At 44.2% G+C, this 20,378-nt stretch overlaps 1 protein-coding gene across 9 annotated transcripts in view; it reads left to right on the plus strand.

Annotated features, from left to right (window-relative positions):
- NLRX1 (NLR family member X1) overlaps window positions 1–20,378 on the plus strand; it is a 65,048-nt gene that overhangs the window by 9,625 nt on the left and 35,045 nt on the right. For 4 of the 9 annotated variants that reach the window (XM_073656614.1, XM_073656618.1, XM_073656621.1 and 1 more), the window contains 4 exons: window positions 1,564–1,619; window positions 12,989–13,089; window positions 14,698–14,893; window positions 14,972–15,060. In XM_073656614.1, coding sequence (XP_073512715.1) covers window positions 14,739–14,893; window positions 14,972–15,060 — 244 coding nt within the window. In that variant the 5' untranslated portion in view covers window positions 1,564–1,619; window positions 12,989–13,089; window positions 14,698–14,738. The remainder of the gene's footprint in view (window positions 1–1,563; window positions 1,620–12,988; window positions 13,090–14,697; window positions 14,894–14,971; window positions 15,061–20,378) is intronic. The other 5 variants (XM_073656613.1, XM_073656612.1, XM_073656615.1 and 2 more) reach the window with 2 other exon arrangements.

Raw genomic sequence — 20,378 nt, forward strand, 5'->3', positions numbered from 1 at the left:
TTCGCTGGTGCTTTTGCTGGAGGAGCTGCTTTTGGTGGCTTTTTTTCATAGTTTAAAAATATGATTAGCAGATGGACGTCTTGCCCAGAAACCATGAAGTGGTTAAAAAAGACAGAGTACGCGCACAACAATAAGGTTTTTAGATTGCTGTGCACTATGTTCAGTTTTTTGCTAAGGTTTTGCAGTGCTTTTTCAGGCGTGTTCAAGGCTGAAAAAGACAATGTATGCACATACCCGTAGGTTTTTGTAGGCGAAGCTGCTTTATGAAAGGTCGGCAGTCTTTTTCCTGCAGTTATGCCATTGTTTTGTGTTATTTTTAGTATTATTTTTTTAAGGCGGACGGACACCTTTCATCCTGAAGCTGTTAAAAAGAGTAACAACAGATTGAACATATGCTCTGCTCACTATCGTTTTACATTACTGTGCATTATATTCATTTTTGTGCAGTGATTTTATGGCACCTGGAAAAGATGTTGCGTGCATGTACCATTAGATGTGGATTATTCAGCCAGAAAAAATCCTCAGCAAAATACTCTGTGAGCATGCCCTAAATCTATGCCCATATAGCGTTCAGTCTGTATATTCGGCACATGCAGCAAGGAATGCTCCTTGCTCATCCGCCCAACGCCTGGCTGGTGGATGTCGGTATATTCTACTTTTTTATTGAAATACAGTATAGCTGTACAGTTTGTGCAACATATGTCAGGTTTCGGTCGGGAGTATTTTCGATTTGTGAACAAAATCTTGAATATTTTTTAGACCGCGTATATTTTCACCATTTAATATCCTCCACAATTTTTGGAACAAACATGTTGACCTAGTTTGTGACCTCGCCAGCTTTCCTCTGTGTGATTGCTTCATATAGTAAGAGCATGCATTTAATCATATGCTTCCAGCCACACCTTGGAGTTAGAAGCCTTGTAAATGCAGGGTGGAGTTCAAAGAAAGAACTAAGAGGTTAAGAGCTTGCAAAGAAAAGCATTAATATAAAAAACACTGCGAATGTTAAGTATGTTTCAATGTGTTGCTTGGTTTGGACAGACTATTTTATATTAGTCAGTAGAAAACAAGTTTGAGTCCTTCGATGGGACTTTTCATTACCTACCACTACTGCCAGACCGAATGGAAAATATGTAGTTCGGCTCCGTGCAGACTGCATTCAGCCCAACGTTTGTCGTATTTGTAAAGTTTCTGTGTGTACATCGACTGTATCCATAAAACGTTATTAACTCAACAGAGGCCAAAAGAGTGTCCTTTTCAGCTTCGTTGGGGTGGTATATACCAGAATACCTCTTTTAATCTTTATAGGAAAGTGCTGCACATAATAAACAATATTGTCAGGAATATCTTGACATTGTGCGGTTTTTACTCTAGTCACAGAGTTTCACAATAGGCTGACACCTCCTGTTGTCTTTTTCAAACCAGGCAGGATTAGGAATGGTAACCCCTTGATTTGTAGGTCTTCCGAGTTGTGGGAAGCTATATTACTATGCCCTTACCGTATCCCTGTATGTCTCCAGCTTTATTTGGAATTCTCATTCATACTGTTTTTCTTCATTATAGCACAGGGGTGGACAGATCATTGGTGCAAGCTGTGTAGCCGCACAGGGGCCCAAAAGGTAAGGGGGCCACTACCATCTCCAAAGCAGGTGGGATTGTGTATTATGATGAGATATGGGACTGCAAAGGGTCTGTATATTGTTCTGGTCCAGGGGCCCTCTTCTGTCTGCCTCCATCACTGATATGGAGCTATTGTAGACACAATGGGGTATATTTATCAGAAATATCTAATTCTTAAGTAGTGCAAACTGAAACTAGGCAGTCAAAAAATGTGCCAAATTTATTAAAGTGGTTCATGCTGTTTGATAAATCTGTCTAATTTTAAAGGGAATCTGTCAGCAGGCTTTTGCTGTGTAATCTGAGAGTAACATGTTTTAGGGGCAAATACCCTCATTCCAGTGATGTCACTTAGTGGACTGTGTTTTTTGTTTCAATACAATTACCAGCTGGAGATTATCACTACAGGACTAGGTGTCTGGTGCCTTCTAGTCCAGTCACACCCCCAGCACTGATCAGCAGCTGTCTGTCACTATACAGTGTACACAGAAAGCAGCCAATCAGTGCTGTGGGCGGGGTTATACAGAGTGCAGCATTCTGAGTTGCAGCAAAGAAAAGCTGAGTTTCTATCACAACTGCTGCAGCCAATAAGCTAAGTGACACATCACTGGAATCAGGGTCTGTGTCCCTGCCTCATGCTGCTGTCAGATTACGTAGAATAAACTTGCTGAATGATTCCCTTTAAGGCTACGCTCCCACAATGAGCTTTTGTTGAGATTTTGATGTTGCAAAATTTCTGCACCCACTGTTTAAATTACTGTAGGTTCTTTTTGTGTGCATTTCCTAACATGGATTTTTATCTCTTTTTTGATGCTGCGTTTTTTGTGACTTCTTGTTGTATCATGCTTTAAATAAAGCTGCTTTATTTTTGATACTTCCTGGTATTTGGCTTTGACAAAACTTTATTGACATACGGATGCGGATTACATACGTTTTTGATACGTTTTTTCCTGCAGACTTTACGTACGTAATGCAAGTCTATGGGGAAATTCTGCACATGAAACATACTCAAAAGAGAAATTTGACATGCTTTTTTCCCCTTCTTCTTCTTCATGATTTTAACCCATTCATGACCGGAGCATTTTCTGTTTTTGTTTTTGGGTCCCCTTGTTCCCAGAGCCATAACTTTTTTATTTTTCAGTCAATATGGCCATGTGAGGGCTTATTTTTTGCGGGACGAGTTGTACTTTTGAACAACATCACTGGTTTTACCATTTAGTGTACTGGAAAATGAGAAAAAAATTCCAAGTACTGTGAAATTGCAATGAAAGTGCAATTCCACAGTTGTTTTTTTTTACCACGTTCACTGAATGCTAGAACTGACCTGCCATTATGATTCTCCAGGTCATTACGAGTACGTAGACAACAAACATGTATAGCAGGCGTCTCAAACTCGGTTGGGTATATGGGCTGCACACGGAAAAAAAATTAATTTGGGGGGCCGCATTCTTTGCAGGACATCTTGTCGTAATATTCCATACTGGGCCCTGACGCACCCCCTGGGCCGTGGGGTACTCTGCAGCCGGGCCTCTGGTTGCTGGGGGATATCACTGTGGCTGGCCCGTGACCCAGGGCAGTCAGTAAAAAGGGGGATAGATATTTATAGGGGATTTTTGGAAAGTTCGTGACATCACCTGTGGAATGTGGCTAAGGGATGCCGCCGCTGCGGAGCAGTCCTCTGAAGCTGGTGTTACGACAGCAGGGATGGTGTGCTCTCCACAGGTAGAGCTAGCTCCAGGGCAGTATAGGGGTAGATGGTGGATGCTGGGGAGAGACGGCAGGACGGTCCCGGAGGAAGACGGACACTCACACGGGGGTAAGCTTCAGTACCTTTACTGGTGATGGTGCAGGCACGGTCCAGGGTACTCCGGGCGAAGGGCGCACTTTTGGACTCTCCCCAGTGAGTGGGTATAGGGCCCCCTGATCCGTTGCTTTACTTGCTAATAGTGTTGAGCATTCCGATACTGAAATATCGGGTATCGACCGATATTCGCTGTATCGGAGTTCTGATACTTTTACAACATCGAATACCGGAATCGGAAGTTCACATAATGCCTGCGCTCTGCAGTGTCTCTGAAGGATGACAAGCTGGATGGCAGCGCTCACCTGCGATCCAGCCTGTCATCAGAATGCCATCCCAGCGTGGGAGAATTCTCCTGCTCAAGCGCTGACATTACATTATTTCCCTTACATTACAATTAAATGGAATAGCAGGAATTAATATTTTTTTAAGACGTTAATGCCACAGCCATGGTGGTTGTGGCATTACAGTGGTTCCCAAATCGATGGGAACAGTGCTCACAGTGAAACATGAAAAGCCGGCAATTCATCAGCGGCATATACCGTTACCCGACAATTTAGAACAGAAAGAATAGAGCTTCACACATAGATTAGATAGATAGAAACATGTTAGTCACATATATAATAAGTACAGTGACAGTGTTGGTTACTGTACTTGTCATTTAGTGTTAAAATAAAGGATTTATTAAAAAAAAAAATTGGCGTGGGGTTCCCCGTAATTTTAGTCTCTAGCGGAGGTTAAGCAGACGGCTGGGGCCGATGTTTGAAGCCTGGGAAGGGGGTAATACCCACGGAGCTTCCCAGGCTACTAATATCAGCCCCCAGCTGAATACCTAGCCTTTACTAGCTTTTAAAAAGGGGGACACCCCCCCAAAAAAAAATTACGTAGGGTCCCCCCTATTTTAATAGCTAGCAAAGGCTAGGCAGACAGCTGGGGGATGATATTAATAGCCCAGGAAGGGTGCCATGAATATTGGCCCCCTCCCAGGCTAGAAACACCAGCCGTCAGCCGCCCCAGAAATGGCGCATCCATAGGATGCGCCAATTCTGGCACTTAGCCTCGCTCTTCCCACTGACCTGTAGCGGTGGCAGTGGGGTAATAGGGCTGGGGTTGATGTCAGCTTATAATGCCAGCTGACATCAAGCCCAGGTTAGTAATGGAGAGGCGTCTATAAGACACCCCCATTACTAACCCCATAGTCAAAGTTAAAAAAAAACCCCACAAACACCCAGAATAAAGTCCTTTAATTGAAATAAACACACAATTCTTTATTGTTCTAAATTAAACCATACCTACCGTCACGCCCATTCCAGCTGAAGCCAACGATCTCCTGCAATAAAAGTAAAATAATAAAGCAACATCATCCTTACCTTTCCATGGTTCCCAGGACGGCTTCAGCTCTGCTACATTCACATGACAGGCTGGATCGCAGCAGAAAGCTGCCATCCAGCCTGTCATGCCGCAGGCAGACACTGAGAAGCGCAGGCATGCTTGCGCTCCTCAGTGTCAGGCTGTGACGGCATCCAGATGAGCCGACAATGAACTCAGCTCACCTCATGCACGTCACTGACAGCGTGGGAGAATTCTCCTGCGCATGCGGTGAGCGTGAGAGACTCGGCTCATCTGGATGCCGTCACAGCCTGACACTGAGGAGCGCAAGCATGCCTGCGCTTCTCAGTGTCTGCCTGCGGCATGACAGGCTGGATGGCAGCTTTCTGCTGCGATCCAGCCTGTCATCTCGATGTAGCAGAGCTGGAGCTGTCCTGGGAACCATCGAAAGGTAAGGATGATGTTGGTTTATTATTTTTCTTTTATTGCAGGAGATCGTTGGCTTCAGCTGGAATGGGCGTGATGGTAGGTATGGTTTAATTTAGAACAATAAAGAATTGTGTGTTTATTTCAATTAAAGGACTTTATTCTGGGTGTTGTTTTTTTTTTAAATACTTTACTAGAAATTCATGGCGGTCATGTCTAATATTGGCGTGACCCCATGAATTTCGGGCTTAGGGCCAGCTGATAATACCAAGCTGGCCCTAACCCCTTTATTACCCAGTGAGTCACCGCACCAGGGCCCTGGATGAGTTGGGTACAGCGCCAGAAGTTGGCGCTTCTATGAATGCGCCATTTTTCGGGGTGGCTGCGGAATGCAACTTGCAGCGGGGGGGGGGGCAGAAAGCTTGGGTCTCCCTGCGCTGCAGATTCCAGCCCCCAGCTGCCTAGTTGTACCTGGCTGGACACAAAAATAGTCCGCTAGAGACTAAAATTACGCCAATTTTTTTTTTAATAAATCTTTTATTTTAACACTAAATGACAAGTACAGTAACCAACACTGTCACTGTACTTATTATATATGTGACTGACATGTTTCTATCTATCTAATCTATGTGTGATGCTCTATTCTTTCTGTTATAAATTGTCGGGTACCGATGCTGACTTGCCGGCCGGCTTTTTTAAAGAGACGGTGCATGAAAACACTATTATTTTTTTAAATAAATCCTTTAACACTAAATGACAAGTACAGTAACCAACACTGTCACTGTACTTATTATATATGTGACTGACATGTTTCTATCTATCTAATCTATGTGTGAAGCTCTATTCTTTCTGTTCTAAATTGTCGGGTACCGGTATATGCCGCTGCTGAATTGCCGGCTTTTCATGTTTCACTGTGAGCACTGTTCCCATCGATTTGGGCAACCACCTCCCACAATACATTCTACATTATTGTTAGTTGTTTTCCTTCATGTAGAATTAACCTACAAGGAAAGAAAGGGTTTATTTTCATTCCGATATTTGTGTCCCATTGACTTGCATTGGTTTCCGGTATCGGAATCGGCGATATCCGATACTTTTTGGGTATCGGCCCGATCCAATCCAATCCGATATTTCTTGATATCGAAAGGTATCGCTCAACACTACTCGCTAAGCTTCTGGCCTGCCTGGAACTAGGCCTAGCTTGGTTACTGTCTCTCTTTGCACCTGCTGACCTGGTGGTAGGGCCTCATCTTGGAGATCACTCTCCCTGGACGCTGGGGCCTCCGTGACTCCTAGCCCTGGTACTGTAATCAGCGTCTGGTGAACCTGGACCTGTAGTCCTCCAGGGGTTCCGGTAGTTCCTACTGGGTGTAAAGGGTCCCCGTAGGCGCGGACCCGGTGTCCGGTATATATATCTCGGGGTGAGCCTGGTATGCTCCTCTGCCCCCTCGCTACTTCTTCCTTCTCCTCTCGCCTTCGGCCCACTCAAGGCCCTCACTAGGCCTTCACACGTGCTGTAGGCCTTGGCTCGCCTAATCACAGCAGCCAGCGCGCTGCCTCTTCGCTGCTCTCTGAGCGTCAGCACGCTCTCAGCTCAACTCTGAGCTCGGTCCCTCTTTGTGTCTGAGAGACTAACTAACTAACTAAACTGAGCTGCCTAGCTCCACACTCCCTTTATATATCCCTAACGGGCTCCCTCTTCTGGTCTGAGGTGGTATGGTGGAGGTGTGTGAATGTGTGAGGGCCTCTTGTGGAGAAGTCCATCCATGCACCCTTCTGGGTTCTGTGGCACCAATGCGCAGCAGGGCGCCACAGCCCCATATTGTCGTAATGTCACATACCGGTCCCCATCTTGTTGTAATGTCCCCAGCCTGGTCCCCATCTTGTTGTAATGTCCCCAGCCTGCTCCCCATGTTTTAGGACTGTCCCCAGCCTGCTCCCCATGTTTTAGGATTGCCCCCAGCCTGCTCCCCATGTTTTAGGATTGCCCCCAGCCTGCTCCCCATGTTTTAGGACTGTCCCCAGCCTGCTCCCCATGTTTTAGGACTGTCCCCAGCCTGCTCCCCATGTTTTAGGACTGTCCCCAGCCTGCTCCCCATGTTTGAGGACTGTCCCCAGCCTGCTCCCCATGTTTGAGGACTGTCCCCAGCCTGCTCCCCATGTTTTAGGACTGTCCCTTGTGCCGTTCTACACATACAAGAGAAAAAAAATAGATTCTTCTCACCTCTCCTCCGTTCCCTCGGCGTTCTTTCTGCACCTGTGGCCCGCAGGCACCATAGACCCCGGTCCAGGAGCCGCCGGCAGCTGCGCTTTAGTTCAGTGTATTGCCGCGCAGAGACTGGCTCTCTGCACAGCAATACCAGTGCCAGCCGCCGACCTATCAGAGGCCAGCAGCTGACATCTGCGCGTGTCAGTGACGTCATACTCTGCTGCGCTGGGACGCAGATGTCAGCTGCTGGCCTCTGATAGGCCGGCGGCTGGCACTGGTATTGCTGTGCAGAGAGCCGGTCTCTGCGCGGCAATACACTGAACTAAAGCGCAGCTGCCGGCGGCTCCTGGACCGGGCCGCGATCAGGGCCTGTGGTGCCTGTGGGCCGCGCAAAGCAGCCTGAAGGGCCGCATGTTTGAGACCCTTGATGTATAGGTTCTTTTTTATTTAAGTAGTGAAAAAAAAATCCAAAGTTTGCTTTAAAAGAAAAAAAAAAAAACGCCATTTTTTAGGATCTGGGGCCGGGTGAGGGCTTATTTTTTTCGCGACGAGCTGACTTTTTTATTGATACCATTTTGGGGTACATCTGATGTTTTGGCTATTGCAATGTTGCGGCGACCAAAAAAACGTAATTCTAGCTTTTTAAATTTTTTTTCTCGTTACGCTGTTTATCGATTGGATTAATTCATTTTTTATATTGATAGATCGGGCGATTCCAAATATGTGTGTATGTTTTTTTTATTGTTTTATTTTGAATGGGACAAAAGAGGGGTGATTTAAGCTTTTTTTATATTTTTAAAAACATTTTTTTACACTTTTTGCATGCTTCAATAGTCTCCATGGAAGACTAGAAGCAGCACTTGCCTGATCACCTCTGCAGCACTCAGGAGATGATCAGATCGCATGTATGTAGCAGATTTGCTCACTTGCTATGAGCACCGACTGCTGGGCGGCGCTCATAACAATCTAGCAATGACAACCATGGGGGTCTCCTGCAGACCCCAGGTTGTCATGTCAACCCATCGGCGACCCGCGATGACGTGTCGCCGATGGACGGGGCCAATGACGTGCTTCCTGGAAGCGCGAGTTAAATGCCACTGTCAGAGATTGACGCAACAAAATACATAGTGTAAGGCCATGTGCCCACAATGCAGAAATGCTCCGGATTTTTCCTGAGTGTTTCTGCTTCTCCATGGCAGAAAAAACACATGCGGATTGTACATGCGGATTGTATATGCATTTTTCCTGCCAGGGACAAGCGGAAGTGAAGCGTTCTTCACATGCATCTCCGCATGCGGATTGTACATGCGGATTGTACATGCGGATTGTATATGCATTTTTCCTGCCAGGGACAAGCGGAAGTGAAGCGTTCTTCACTTGCATCTCCGCATGCGGGTTGTCAAGCGATTTTAGCATCACTTGGAAAGTGCTTGACAACTTGGTCACACTATATAAATCCATGCAACCAGCATGGATTTATATAGTGTGACCGAAAGAATGGTAAAAAATAAATATTATGCTTACCTTCTGATGGCCCCCTGTGTCCTGGTCTCGGCTTGCCGGCAGCTCGTGGTAGACTAAAGGACCTGCCGATGTGAGCGGTCGCGTGACCCGTCACATGACTAAATGACGTCAGCGCAGGTCCTTCAGTCCACCGCGAGCTGCCGGCAAGCCGAGACCAGGACACCAGGGGCCATCAGAAGGTAAATATAATATTTATTTTTTCTTTTATTCTTTTTTTTACAGGTTCTATGGTACCCGGGTCCGGAGGAGAGTCTCCTCTTCTCCAGACCCGGGTACCATCCGCACATTGAAACGCATGGAATCCACATGTACTTATATAGTGATGCGGATGTCATGCGTTCCAATGCAAGTCAATGGCGGCGAAAACGCTGCGATTCCGCAAAATAATTGGTAGTGCTGCAGATTTTTCCGCAATGATAATCCGCAGCGGAAATTTCCACAGCATGTGCATAGCACATGCGGATTATCATTGGGGAACATGGCAGGCCTTCTACCATGCGTTTTTAAGCGTTTCTGCAGCGGAATTGCCGCTGCGGAAACGCTTAAAAAACGCATAGTGGGCACACAGCCTTAAAAACGCACCAAAGGCTCGTCGTGGGAACGTAGCCTTACACTATCTCATCCATGTTTACACTACCTTAGTTGGCTAAAACACATCGTAAATATGGTGCAAGCCATAAAAGACAGTTTTTTAGTGCAAATTATTCCGGAATTGTAGCACACTTAACATGATAAATCTCCCCCAGTGTTTTTTTGTGGCTAATATCTCCCTACGTACATCACCTGATGAAACACTTTGTGGCACATCAAGATAGGAAGACTCTGTCACACATAGGGTCACACATCCTTTCATCCGAAAAGATCAGTCCGATTATGCTAGTCAGACTCTGATCAGAGTGTGATCCGAATTTTTGGAGGTGGAGAAAAAAAAAAAAGTTTCTCCACTTTATATTATGAGTCCGTGAAACTTAGACCACACTTGGATGTCCTCTTAGTGCAGTCCAATTTTTTTTCTTCGGGCCCATAGAGTTGAGTGGGTAAGTGCCATCTGATTCTCGGAGACTATTCGTGCATGTTGTGATTTTTTTCCTCAGAATGAGTCAATCTGAGGAAAAAATCAGACGTGAACTGCCCATTAGCATTCGTTCCCATGTTATTCTATCTGTCAAAACGAGGGCTATCGCAAGTCTGAGTTATATGTACATCTGCACGAGACCTAACAGGGATCCATCCAGCCACAGTCCTCCGGATTCAGGTCACAGTGCTATGCTGTGTGCATGGGGTCTAAAGCTAGATGTAAAATACACAAGATCACTCCATTAGCACAACTCACCACCTCTGCAGGTGATTTCTAAAGGTGAAATTTTACATTTAATTATTAATTTTGAAACCTTTGTATGAATATTCAAAGGCATATTAAGGAATAACCATGACAAACACTATGCTAAAGATTAAAGGGATTGTCTCCTCTAGTTATATGGGTAAAATTCCAAAGTGCTTGTAAAGACAAGCAACTTTGCAATTTACATCTTATTAAAAAATCTTATCCTTTCTCAAGAAGAGATGGACTTTTAATTATATTGTTTACTGCTCATTGCCGAGATTACCAGCCACCTCTGCTGTCTATCAGAAGTGGCCCATGTCCTAGGAAAGGAAAGCACCATTGCCTGCTCTTTACTCTATGGAGTTTGCAAATCCTGCTCTGAAATTGGCTGGAATTCGTCAAGTCTCATCGCCCCAGTGCTCCTCCAATTCTTCAGAAGCTCAACTGCCTCTGTTTGCCGCATTGGAAAATGTGCAGTTTGGACCAACCATCAGTAAGAGCAGCGGGGAAATGAAAACCATTGGGCAGAAAAATGCACTGAACCTTTTGGCCATACCAAGGGTGCACCTAGCAACCGAATTTGCAGATTGGCTCACTTCATGGTGTAAGTTTGTGTTGACGGACTCCCTTTAAACTACTAGAAAATATACAGTTGTGCTCAAAAGTTTACATACCCCGGCAGAATTTTTCCTTTCTTGGCCTTGTTTCAGAGAATATGAATGATAACAAAAAACTTTTTCTCCAATCTTGGTTATTGGTTGGGTGAAGCCATTTATTGTCAGACTACTGTGTTTTCTCTTTTTAAATCTTAATGACAACCAAAAATATCCAAATGATCCTGATCAAAAGTTCACATACCCTGGTGATTAATACCGTGTATTGTCCCCTCTAACATCAATGACAGCTTGAAGTCTTTTGTGGTAGTTGTGGATGAGGTTCTTTATTTTCTCAGATGGTAAAGCTGCCCATTCTTCTTGGCAAAAAGCCTCCTGTTCCTGTAAATTCTTGGGCTGTCCAGCATGAACTGCGCGCTTGAGATCTCCCCAGAGTGGCTCAATGATATTGAGGTCAGGAGACTGAGATGGCCACTCCAGAAGCTTCACTTTGTTCTGCTGTAGCCAATGACAGGTCGACTTGGCCTTGTGTTTTGTATCGTTGTCATGTTGGAACGTCCAAGTACGTCCCATGCGCAGCTTCCGGGCTGATGAGTGCAAATTTGCCTCCACTATTTGCTGATAACATGCTGCATTCATCTTTCCTTCAACTTTTACCAAGTTTCCTGTGCCTTTGTAGCTCACACATCCCAAAAACATCATCGATCCACCTCCATGCTTTAGGCTGTGTGCCCACAGCCCACAACGCTGCAGAAACGCTTTAAAAACGCTTGGTAGAAGGCCTGCCATGTTCCCCAATGATAATCCGCATGTGCTGTGCACATGCTGTGGAAATTTCTGCTGCGGATTATCATTGCGGAAAAAAACGCAGCACTACCAATTATTTTGCGGAAGTGCTGCGTTTTCGTCGCCATTGACTTGCATTAGACCGCATGGATTACGCATCACTGCATAAGTAGATGCGCATTCCATGCGTTCTAATGTGCGGATGGTACCCGGGTGTGGAGGACAGGAGACTCTCCTCCGGACCCGGGTACCATTGAAAACTGTAAAAAAAAGAATAAAATAAAAAATAAATGTATACTTACATTCTGGCGGCCCGCGCTGCGCTCCTCCTTGCTTGGCAGCAGTTCGCGATGGAATGAAGGACCTGCGCTGACGTCAGAGTCATGTGACGGATCACGCGACGCTGACGTCGTCAGGTCCTTCACTCTACCGCTGCCGGCAGCCGGGACGGAGGGGATCAAGACTGCGGGGGCCATCGGAGGGTAAGTATACATTTATTTTTTTACATTCTTTGGGGTCACAGTATATAAATCCATGCCGGTTGTATGGATTTATATAGTGTGACCAAGTTGACAAGCACTTTCCAAGTGATGCTAAAATCGCTTGGAAAGCGCTTGTCAACCCGCATGCGGAAATGCAAGTGAAGAACGCTTCATATCCGCATGTCCCTGGCAGGAAAAATGCATGTACAATCCGCATGTACAATCCGCATGCGTTTTTTTCTGCCAGGGAGATGCAGAAACGCTCAGGAAAAAATCCGGAGCATTTCTGCATCGTGGGCACATAGCCTTACAGTAGGAATGGTGTTCCTTTCATCATAGGCCTTGTTGACCTCTCTCCAAATGTAACGTTTATGGTTGTGGCCAAAAAGTTCAGTTTTGGTCTCATCACTCCAAATTACCTTGTTCCAGAAGTTTTGAGGCTTGTCTCTGTGCTGTTTGGCGTATTGTAGGCGAGATACTTTGTGGCATTTGCGCAGTAATGGCTTTCTTCTGGCGACTCGACCATGCAGCCCATTCTTCTTCAAGTTCCTCCTTATTGTGCATCTTGAAACAGTCACACCGCTAGTTTTCAGAGAGTCCTGAATTTCAGCTGATGTTATTTGTGGGTTTTTCTTGGCATCCGAACAATTTTCCTGCCTGTTGTTGCCAAAATTTTTGTTGGTCTACCTGACCGTGGTTTGGTTTTTACAGAGCCCCTGAATTTCCATTTGTTAATCACAGTTTGAATACTGCCAACTGGCATTATCAATTCCTTGGATATTTTTTTGTATCCCTTTCCTCTGTTATACAGTTCAACTACCTTTTCCCATAGATCCGTTGACAATTCTTTTGCTTTCCCCATGACTCACAATCCAGAAACGTCAGTGGCTGGATGAAAGATGCAAGAGTCTGTCTGGATCCCAGAAACTCACTCCGCTTTTATGCACACACACTGATTACAAGCAAACAGGTCACAGGTGAGGATGTTACCTTTAGTAGCCATTCAAACCCATTCGTGTCAAATTCTGTGCATGTTATCAGGCCAAAATCACCAGGATATGTGAACTTTTGATCAGGGTCATTTGGATGTTTTTGGTTGTCATTAAGATTTAAAAAGAGAAAACACACTAGTTTGACAATAAATGGCTTCACCCAACCAATAACCATGAGTGGAGAAAAAGTTTTTTGTTATCATTCATATTCTCTGAAACAAGCCCAAGAAAGGAAAATTCTGCCGGGGTATGTAAACTTTTGAGCACAACTGTAGGTTGTTCTTCTCTGACAAGCTGCTAATCCTGAGACGTGATGGGTTGCATGCCTGCCTATGCCTGCTGAAGGCCTCTGTCATGGCATCTTGGTGCCCCTGCTAAGTCCAGGAACAGGGAACAAGTGAGCAAACAATCCCAGGATCAAATCTCCTATGGGGGCTAGAAAATAAGTTAAGAGTAAAGAAAACAAAATAGATACATATAAAAACCGTAAAGATTTTGTTTCTCCCTTTTCGCTATCTAAAGAAGAAAAAAAATAACACATTCCCAGGTTTATAAAAGTCCAATCTATGAAAATCTAAAATTATTCTGCTGTAAGCTAAATGTCGTAAATACTATGAAGTTTAGAATTTTTTTAAGCAACTAAATAATAAAAAAAAAATAAAAAAATTGAGGTTGCATTTTTTTTTACCATGTCACCTCACTTGGATTTTTTTTCCCATTTTTCAGTTGATTATATGGGAAGATGATTGCTATAATTCAAAAGTACACCACGTTCCTCAAAAACAAGCCCCCATTCAGCAATGTCGACAGAAAAATAAAATGAGTCCTGGCTCTTTGCAAAATACAAAATAAAAATTTCTGTGTCCTTAAGGGGTTAACTGATATATGTTCAAATATGTTTTACCACTTTCTTCAGATCCAAATTCTGGCTTGTATGCTTGCTTTTCAAGGGTCTTTGAAATTGGGGAGACCACTTCTAAGGGGAATGCTAATAGGTATTCTTATTGGTTGTCATTCATGTTTAAAGGGAATCTGTCAACAGATTTTTTCCTATGTAATCTGAGAGCAGTATGATGTAGGGGCAGGGACCCTGATTCCAGCATTCGGTCACATACTAGGCTGTGTTATGCTGTTTCAATACAGTCAGTGTTTTATCAACAGGAGATTACTACTAGAGGACTAGTTGTCTTATGCCTTCTAGTCAACTACTTTGTGGAACCCTGCCTCCACCACTGATTGGCGGCTTTCTGCCTATGCACAGTGTACACAGAAAGTCGCAAACAGTAGTGTGGATGAGGTTATACACAGCTAAGCATTCAGAGAACTGCTACATCTACAGCAGAGAAAACTGAGTGTATCAGAATGACAGCAAGCATCCCAGTAAGTGACACATCGCTGGAATCAGAGTCTCTGCCTCTACATTATGCTGCTTTCAGATTACATAGCAAACACCTACTGACAGATTGCTATTAACAAGATTGAGTGTTAATCTTGAGTAATATAGTAAGTATAATGTGGTGTGAAGTGTGGAGTCCATGTGATTCTGGTTTATTTCTTTGCTTCTAAGTATAACTAAGGCCCTTGTATTTCCAGGTGTTATGTGCGGATAAAATCTCCGAATAGTCTGGGGAAGCATGCAGTGCCATCGCTCAGTAGCACACCTGGGTGTCTTAAGGCGAAGAAACTACTTTGTCCAGGAGAAGAGGTTGCACGGTCTTCGTGCAGCCATTGGGCCACGTAGGTGCCAGCAATATGTGTGTCACTCAGGCCTCAGTAAAGACCCCACCAGGTGAGGACCTGCATACTGGACGTGTTGTGATCCTAGACCCGTGCCTTATGCAATCAGTGGTTTTCTCTGTCTCTTCAGGTCTGATCCATCTGTGTTCCTCCTGTCAAAGTCACCTGGGTTATTGTACAGTTTTACATCTTGGAGGAGTCAGAGTGGGACAGTAAAGGGTAAGAAAGGAAGCCTATGTCCATACCTCTCTGCTGGGTAGAAAAAGTAATTTGTAAGAGGCGTGAACTTAGAAATGGAAAAGTGAAATATTTGATAATTGTAAAAAGACATGGCCCGTTCTGTCCTTGCTGGCTCCATGGTTGTACCCCGCCTAGGAATATGCTGTGCTTTCTCTTGCCTCTTGTCACTGAGCAGTCTAGGGCTCTATTCATTCCTCAGTTTTTAGGATCTCTGATTATACTCACGGGAACTGTTATTGTCAGATATGCCCTGGTGACGTGGTGATCACACATGATGATCGTGCCATTTCTCTGGTCGGTAGGTCCGGTTCACTCCACATCTTGGTGTCTGTCCAGCAATCCGTCAGGGTCGTCTATCTGAATACCTGCAAAATGGTTTGACATTTGTGAAGTGTCATCTTGTAAAGATATCAGGTGCTGGTGCTGTCATCTCCAGAGATGTTACTCATATAGTCGTAGGCTCAAGTCCTCTGTGGTGACTACAAATAAAGTAAAAGGTTTAAAAAAAATGGAAAAACTAAAACAATGATCAAATTAGCCTCTCCACCCTCCCCCAATGAATTATTTAGAAATGAAAAAAATACAGATAACGTATGCTATTGCTGCATACATAAAAGCATAAAGGTCTAATGTATGAAAATATAAAATTAACCCAACCAGTAGATGCGTAATGAGAAAAAAATCAAAACCGCCAAAAGTGGTTTTTCAGCTGCTGCAACAGCACAAAAAATGCAATAAGAGGCCATGAAAACATTGTCTTTAAACCCCAAATGGTATCAATAAAAACCATCAACTCATGGCACAAAAACTTTCCCTCACAACTCCATCATCTGAAGATTGAAAATGTTAAAGGATATATCCAGGACTTTAGGGAAAAACAAAAAATGTGCCTAGGCACTAACAGGCAGGCAGTTTCAACTTACCTGCCTGTTGTGCCCGGCGCCGTTCTTCCCCGGCACAGAGCGGTCACAGAGAGCTCCTGCCGGGGATTCAGCTGCATCTGCGATACGACGGGGCGTCACTTCTGATGTCATTCTGATTGACCGCCGGCTCCCCCCAGGTAGGCAGCGGGGATCCGGCTGTCAATCAGAATGACGTCAGAAGTCCCACCCCCCTTGACAGAGAAGCGGAAAAGAAGCCTCCGCTCTGTCTTAGTGACGTCAGCAATGGCTTCAGAATCCTGGCAGGAGCGATCTGTGACTGTGCTGGGGAAGTACAGCGCCGGGCACAACAGGCACGTAAGTTGCAATTACCAGCCTGTTGGTGCTTAGCCACATTTTTTGTTTTTAATAAAGTCTTGAATATCCCCTTTAGGGCACTCAGAAAATAGTGAGAGAAGCCATTTTTTTTCCAAATTTCCAATTTTTTTTTCACCATTTCAATTTTTTTCTTTATGCATGTGGGTTATCACCAGAACCGCGCTGACCTAGAGAATCATATTTCCCGTTCATATTTACCGTATAATGAACACTGTAAATAAAAAAATCTAAAGAAAATTAAGGAATTGCACGTATTGTGGTATTTGGATTTTTTTTCCCCTACTTTCCAGTACATTACATCAATAAAGGTATGGTGTCCTTCAAAAGTCCAACTCTGTCCTCAAAAAAACAAACTTTCAGAAAAAGGGGAGGGAAAAAAGTAAGCGCAAAAAATGGAAAATCTCCATGTCGAGAAGGGGTGAAAACGGATAGATAGTCATAGCACACAGCATAGACTGCAAGATTTTATGGTGAGCACCAAAAATCCTTTTTTATTGCGGGGCCCTCACAAATGTAAACCTGCATACTCCAGCCTACTATATGATGACCAAAGTCATCTCAGTCTTAGATTATGTGTCGTGGTAATATTTATTTATATCTTCTAATTTTTAGAACTTTCAGAAACCTGTTTTTAAGGGGCCAATTCATTTCTTAAGTGCCTTTTAGACACCTATATATTATCCCCTCAAGTTATACCATTTTTTTAAATGCACCCCTTATAATATTCAAAGTAGTATTTAGTAAGTTTAACTCTTTCGATGCTTTACATTATCTAACGCAAAATTGAGTGAATAAATTAAATATTCATTTTTAGCCATTACAATGTAATTTTGGCTCAAAATTTTTCATTTTCAAAAGGCATAATAGCATCCACCTGCCCCAAATATTTTTGCAGTTTTTTTCTGAGTATGGAATTACCTTGTGTGTCTTATACTAAACAGGACTTAAATGCTACATACCTGCATATTACCCAAATATGAGGTCCTCTTTAAAAATTCTTTTGTTACAAGCAAAAATATTTTTCTTGTCACCATATTTTGGGAGACATAACCTTTTCTTATTTTTCTGTTGACAGAGCTGTTTGAGGGCTTATTTTTTACAGAAAAAAATGTAAGTTTATATTTGTACCATTATAGGGTATATTTGACATAAAACCGGCATTTTTATTGTGTTTTCACGGCAGGATAAACAGTATGCTCTTTTCGTAGTTTGGTTCATTATGGAAACAGTCCTATTAAATATGCATAGTTTATTATTTTGTCAAACTTAAAAATACTTACAATATGGCGATATCTACTATATAATCGGCTTATCCCGTCTGTCTGTCCGTCCAGGAAATCCCGCGTCGCTGATTGGTCCGGCCGCGGCCAATCAGCGACGCGGGATTTCAGAACAAGATGGCGGCCGTTAGCGGCTCATCTGCCGCACGGAGGTCAGCGGCGATGCAGCCAGGAGATGACCGGCGGCCTAAGCGGAGCCGCTCCCCGGTCCTCCCTTCACACTTGCCGTCGGGAGATCAGCGGCCCAAGCCGCTGATCTCCCGACGGTAGCCGCATGGAGGTCAGCGGCGATGCAGCCGGGAGATGACCTGCAAAGACGTGTGAGATATGGCCTTGGAAGGTAAAAAGTGAAGTGTTTAACTCTCATCTCCTATGTGATTTGGAGAATACTTGCATTTTCTTTAAAAAAAACTGTAGTAGCATCTTGTCTTACAACTCATCAGTCTGATCTTTCTCCATAAATATATGTTGCCATTTATAATCCCATACTTGGCACTGACAAGGAGCAACACCCCGAAACATTGTGTGTCTGCAAATTGGAATTCTGGTTTGGTTTTTATCCTAAGTCATATTGCACAGCTCATTAAAGGGTCTTTAGTGACTTGTAGGTTTGCTACTTCCAATCGATGGCACTAGAGATCAAGTCCCCTTCCTCTCTGAATAGACAATTTGCATATTTAATTTCCCAGGGGAGCATTGCAAGGTTTTTGTCTCCTCATACTGGCATGCCAATCGATGGCACTAGAGATCAAGTCCCCTTCCTCTCTGAATAGACAATTTGCATATTTAATTTCCCAGGGGAGCATTGCAAGGTTTTTGTCTCCTCATACTGGCATGCCAGACCTGACATGTCACTCTCCACAAAGAGAAACTTTACCTCTTAGATTACTGTGTACAGACACGTGCTATTGATAAAGGAAACTTTAACACACATTTGTCAATTTGTTAGTACATCTTCAGGAGGGATTACGGGAGTTGGCTAAGATCAAGTGTAGTATCTTTCGAAAAGGCGACTATGGCCTCGGCTGCCCTAGTAGATTGATACATAATACACACTGGGTTCGGTGCGCTTGTTAGTATGCCAGGTGGCTCATATAGTCATCTAGTGGATAGCATGGGCCCCACAGGATCGACGCCATTGGGCCAGGGAAGATCAAAAGCCCGAAGTGTGAAGTGCCCCAGGAGTGGTGACCCTGGGGTGCCCTAACTCACTGGGATTGGGAACCTCACTTGAGTTTTGGCACTTTTGCACAAGCACTTCTTTTCACTCTCTTGCACACACCCTTATTCCGGGCTTTCTGGCCTTAGGATGGGGAATTTTTAAAATTCCCGGTCGAAGGTCCGGGCAGTATTACACTGTAAAACCTTCACATATTTATTATATTTTTGTCACGGTGTGTCACCTATGCACGTGTGTCCACTTTGTCATTAGGACTTTGTCAGGATGCGGTTCCCTCATGGGTTCCTCTCTTAGCAGGTCTAGGGGAAAGGAGTATGTGGCCATCAGGTTCCGCTCCCTCCTGACCCCCATGGCTCTCCTCTTTCGGGAGGAGAGCGTTGTTGGCTCCCCTTTTCCAGGAGGGGAGCACAGTCTTAGGCTCCCAGTGTCTTGCTTGGATGAGAACTCTGGTAGATGCTGGGGGTAAAATTGGGTCTCCTCTGGCTTCGGCTGGAGGAGGCTATTTGTCCCTGTCTCTCACTGTGGCCTTCTGGCTCGGAGGGACAGGGAATGGTTTTGGGGACCCTTCTCCTTTTGGAGAGGATTACAAGTAGACCAGCATCCTAGTGCACTTTTTTTGTCGCACTTTGTCACTTTTTAAGCGCATTTGATAGAAAAAATCTGAAAAAGAAAAAAAAACAGGAGTGGTGCAGAATTCTGGGAAATGGCGCTCCGCATTGTTCGAGGAATAAATGTATTCATTTACTAATACAGACATCAGGGGAAGAGACAGGACAGGTTTTCTACCTATGGCTTGTTTTATTCAGTGTGCACAGCAGTTACATTTATGTTTTAGCTCTGCTATAGGTACAAAAAGGAGCCATCACTCAGTAAGGAGGGGTTACAGTAGTAGACGTGCCTTACTGCGGGGTATAAAAAGAAAAATCACATTGGCGACTATAACATGGTACATATATAAAGGCTGTAAAATATATGAACCTTTGGATGACTGAATTGCCTACAAGTATTTGCTGATCTTTAGGATAACACTTTGGTATTCATGTGTCTCAATATCATAAAAAAAGAATGTGCACAGATCTGATTTTTATGGATGTTTAATTCCCAATTATGTGCACAGGGTAAAGGCAGATTAGTAAACAGAGGGAATTTAAATTTTGGGTGGGGATACTCATTGGAGAAACGTGCGTGTACTTTCACATGTGCCAATGTGATGCAGTTTTTTTTTCAACCCCTTCCTGACGTGACAGAATAGCACATCAGCTGTCCGGTGCTGGTGTATGGAGCTAACTCAGGAACTGAAACTGCGCCATACTAGGAGATGCCGGCTGCGACACACAGCCGCCATTTACCTGTAAGAGCAGCAACCCGAGCTAGCTCCGATCTCTGCTGTTTAACCATTTAAATGCTGCTCTCAATCAATAAGATCAGCATTTAAATAGCGTGATCATCAATGCGTACATGCAGCAGCTCCCCTCCCACCCACAAAGCGACTGCAGGGTGCCAGTGGGTTGACATTAGCAACCAATGCTTGCTGAAGTCTTCCATGGCTGCCATCTTCGTTCTCCTAACTCTACCCTG

Source organism: Phyllobates terribilis, unplaced genomic scaffold (genome assembly GCF_046119375.1).
Source record: "Phyllobates terribilis strain yellow unplaced genomic scaffold, ASM4611937v1 Scaffold_12__6_contigs__length_324123572, whole genome shotgun sequence".
NCBI lineage: Eukaryota > Metazoa > Chordata > Amphibia > Anura > Dendrobatidae > Phyllobates > Phyllobates terribilis.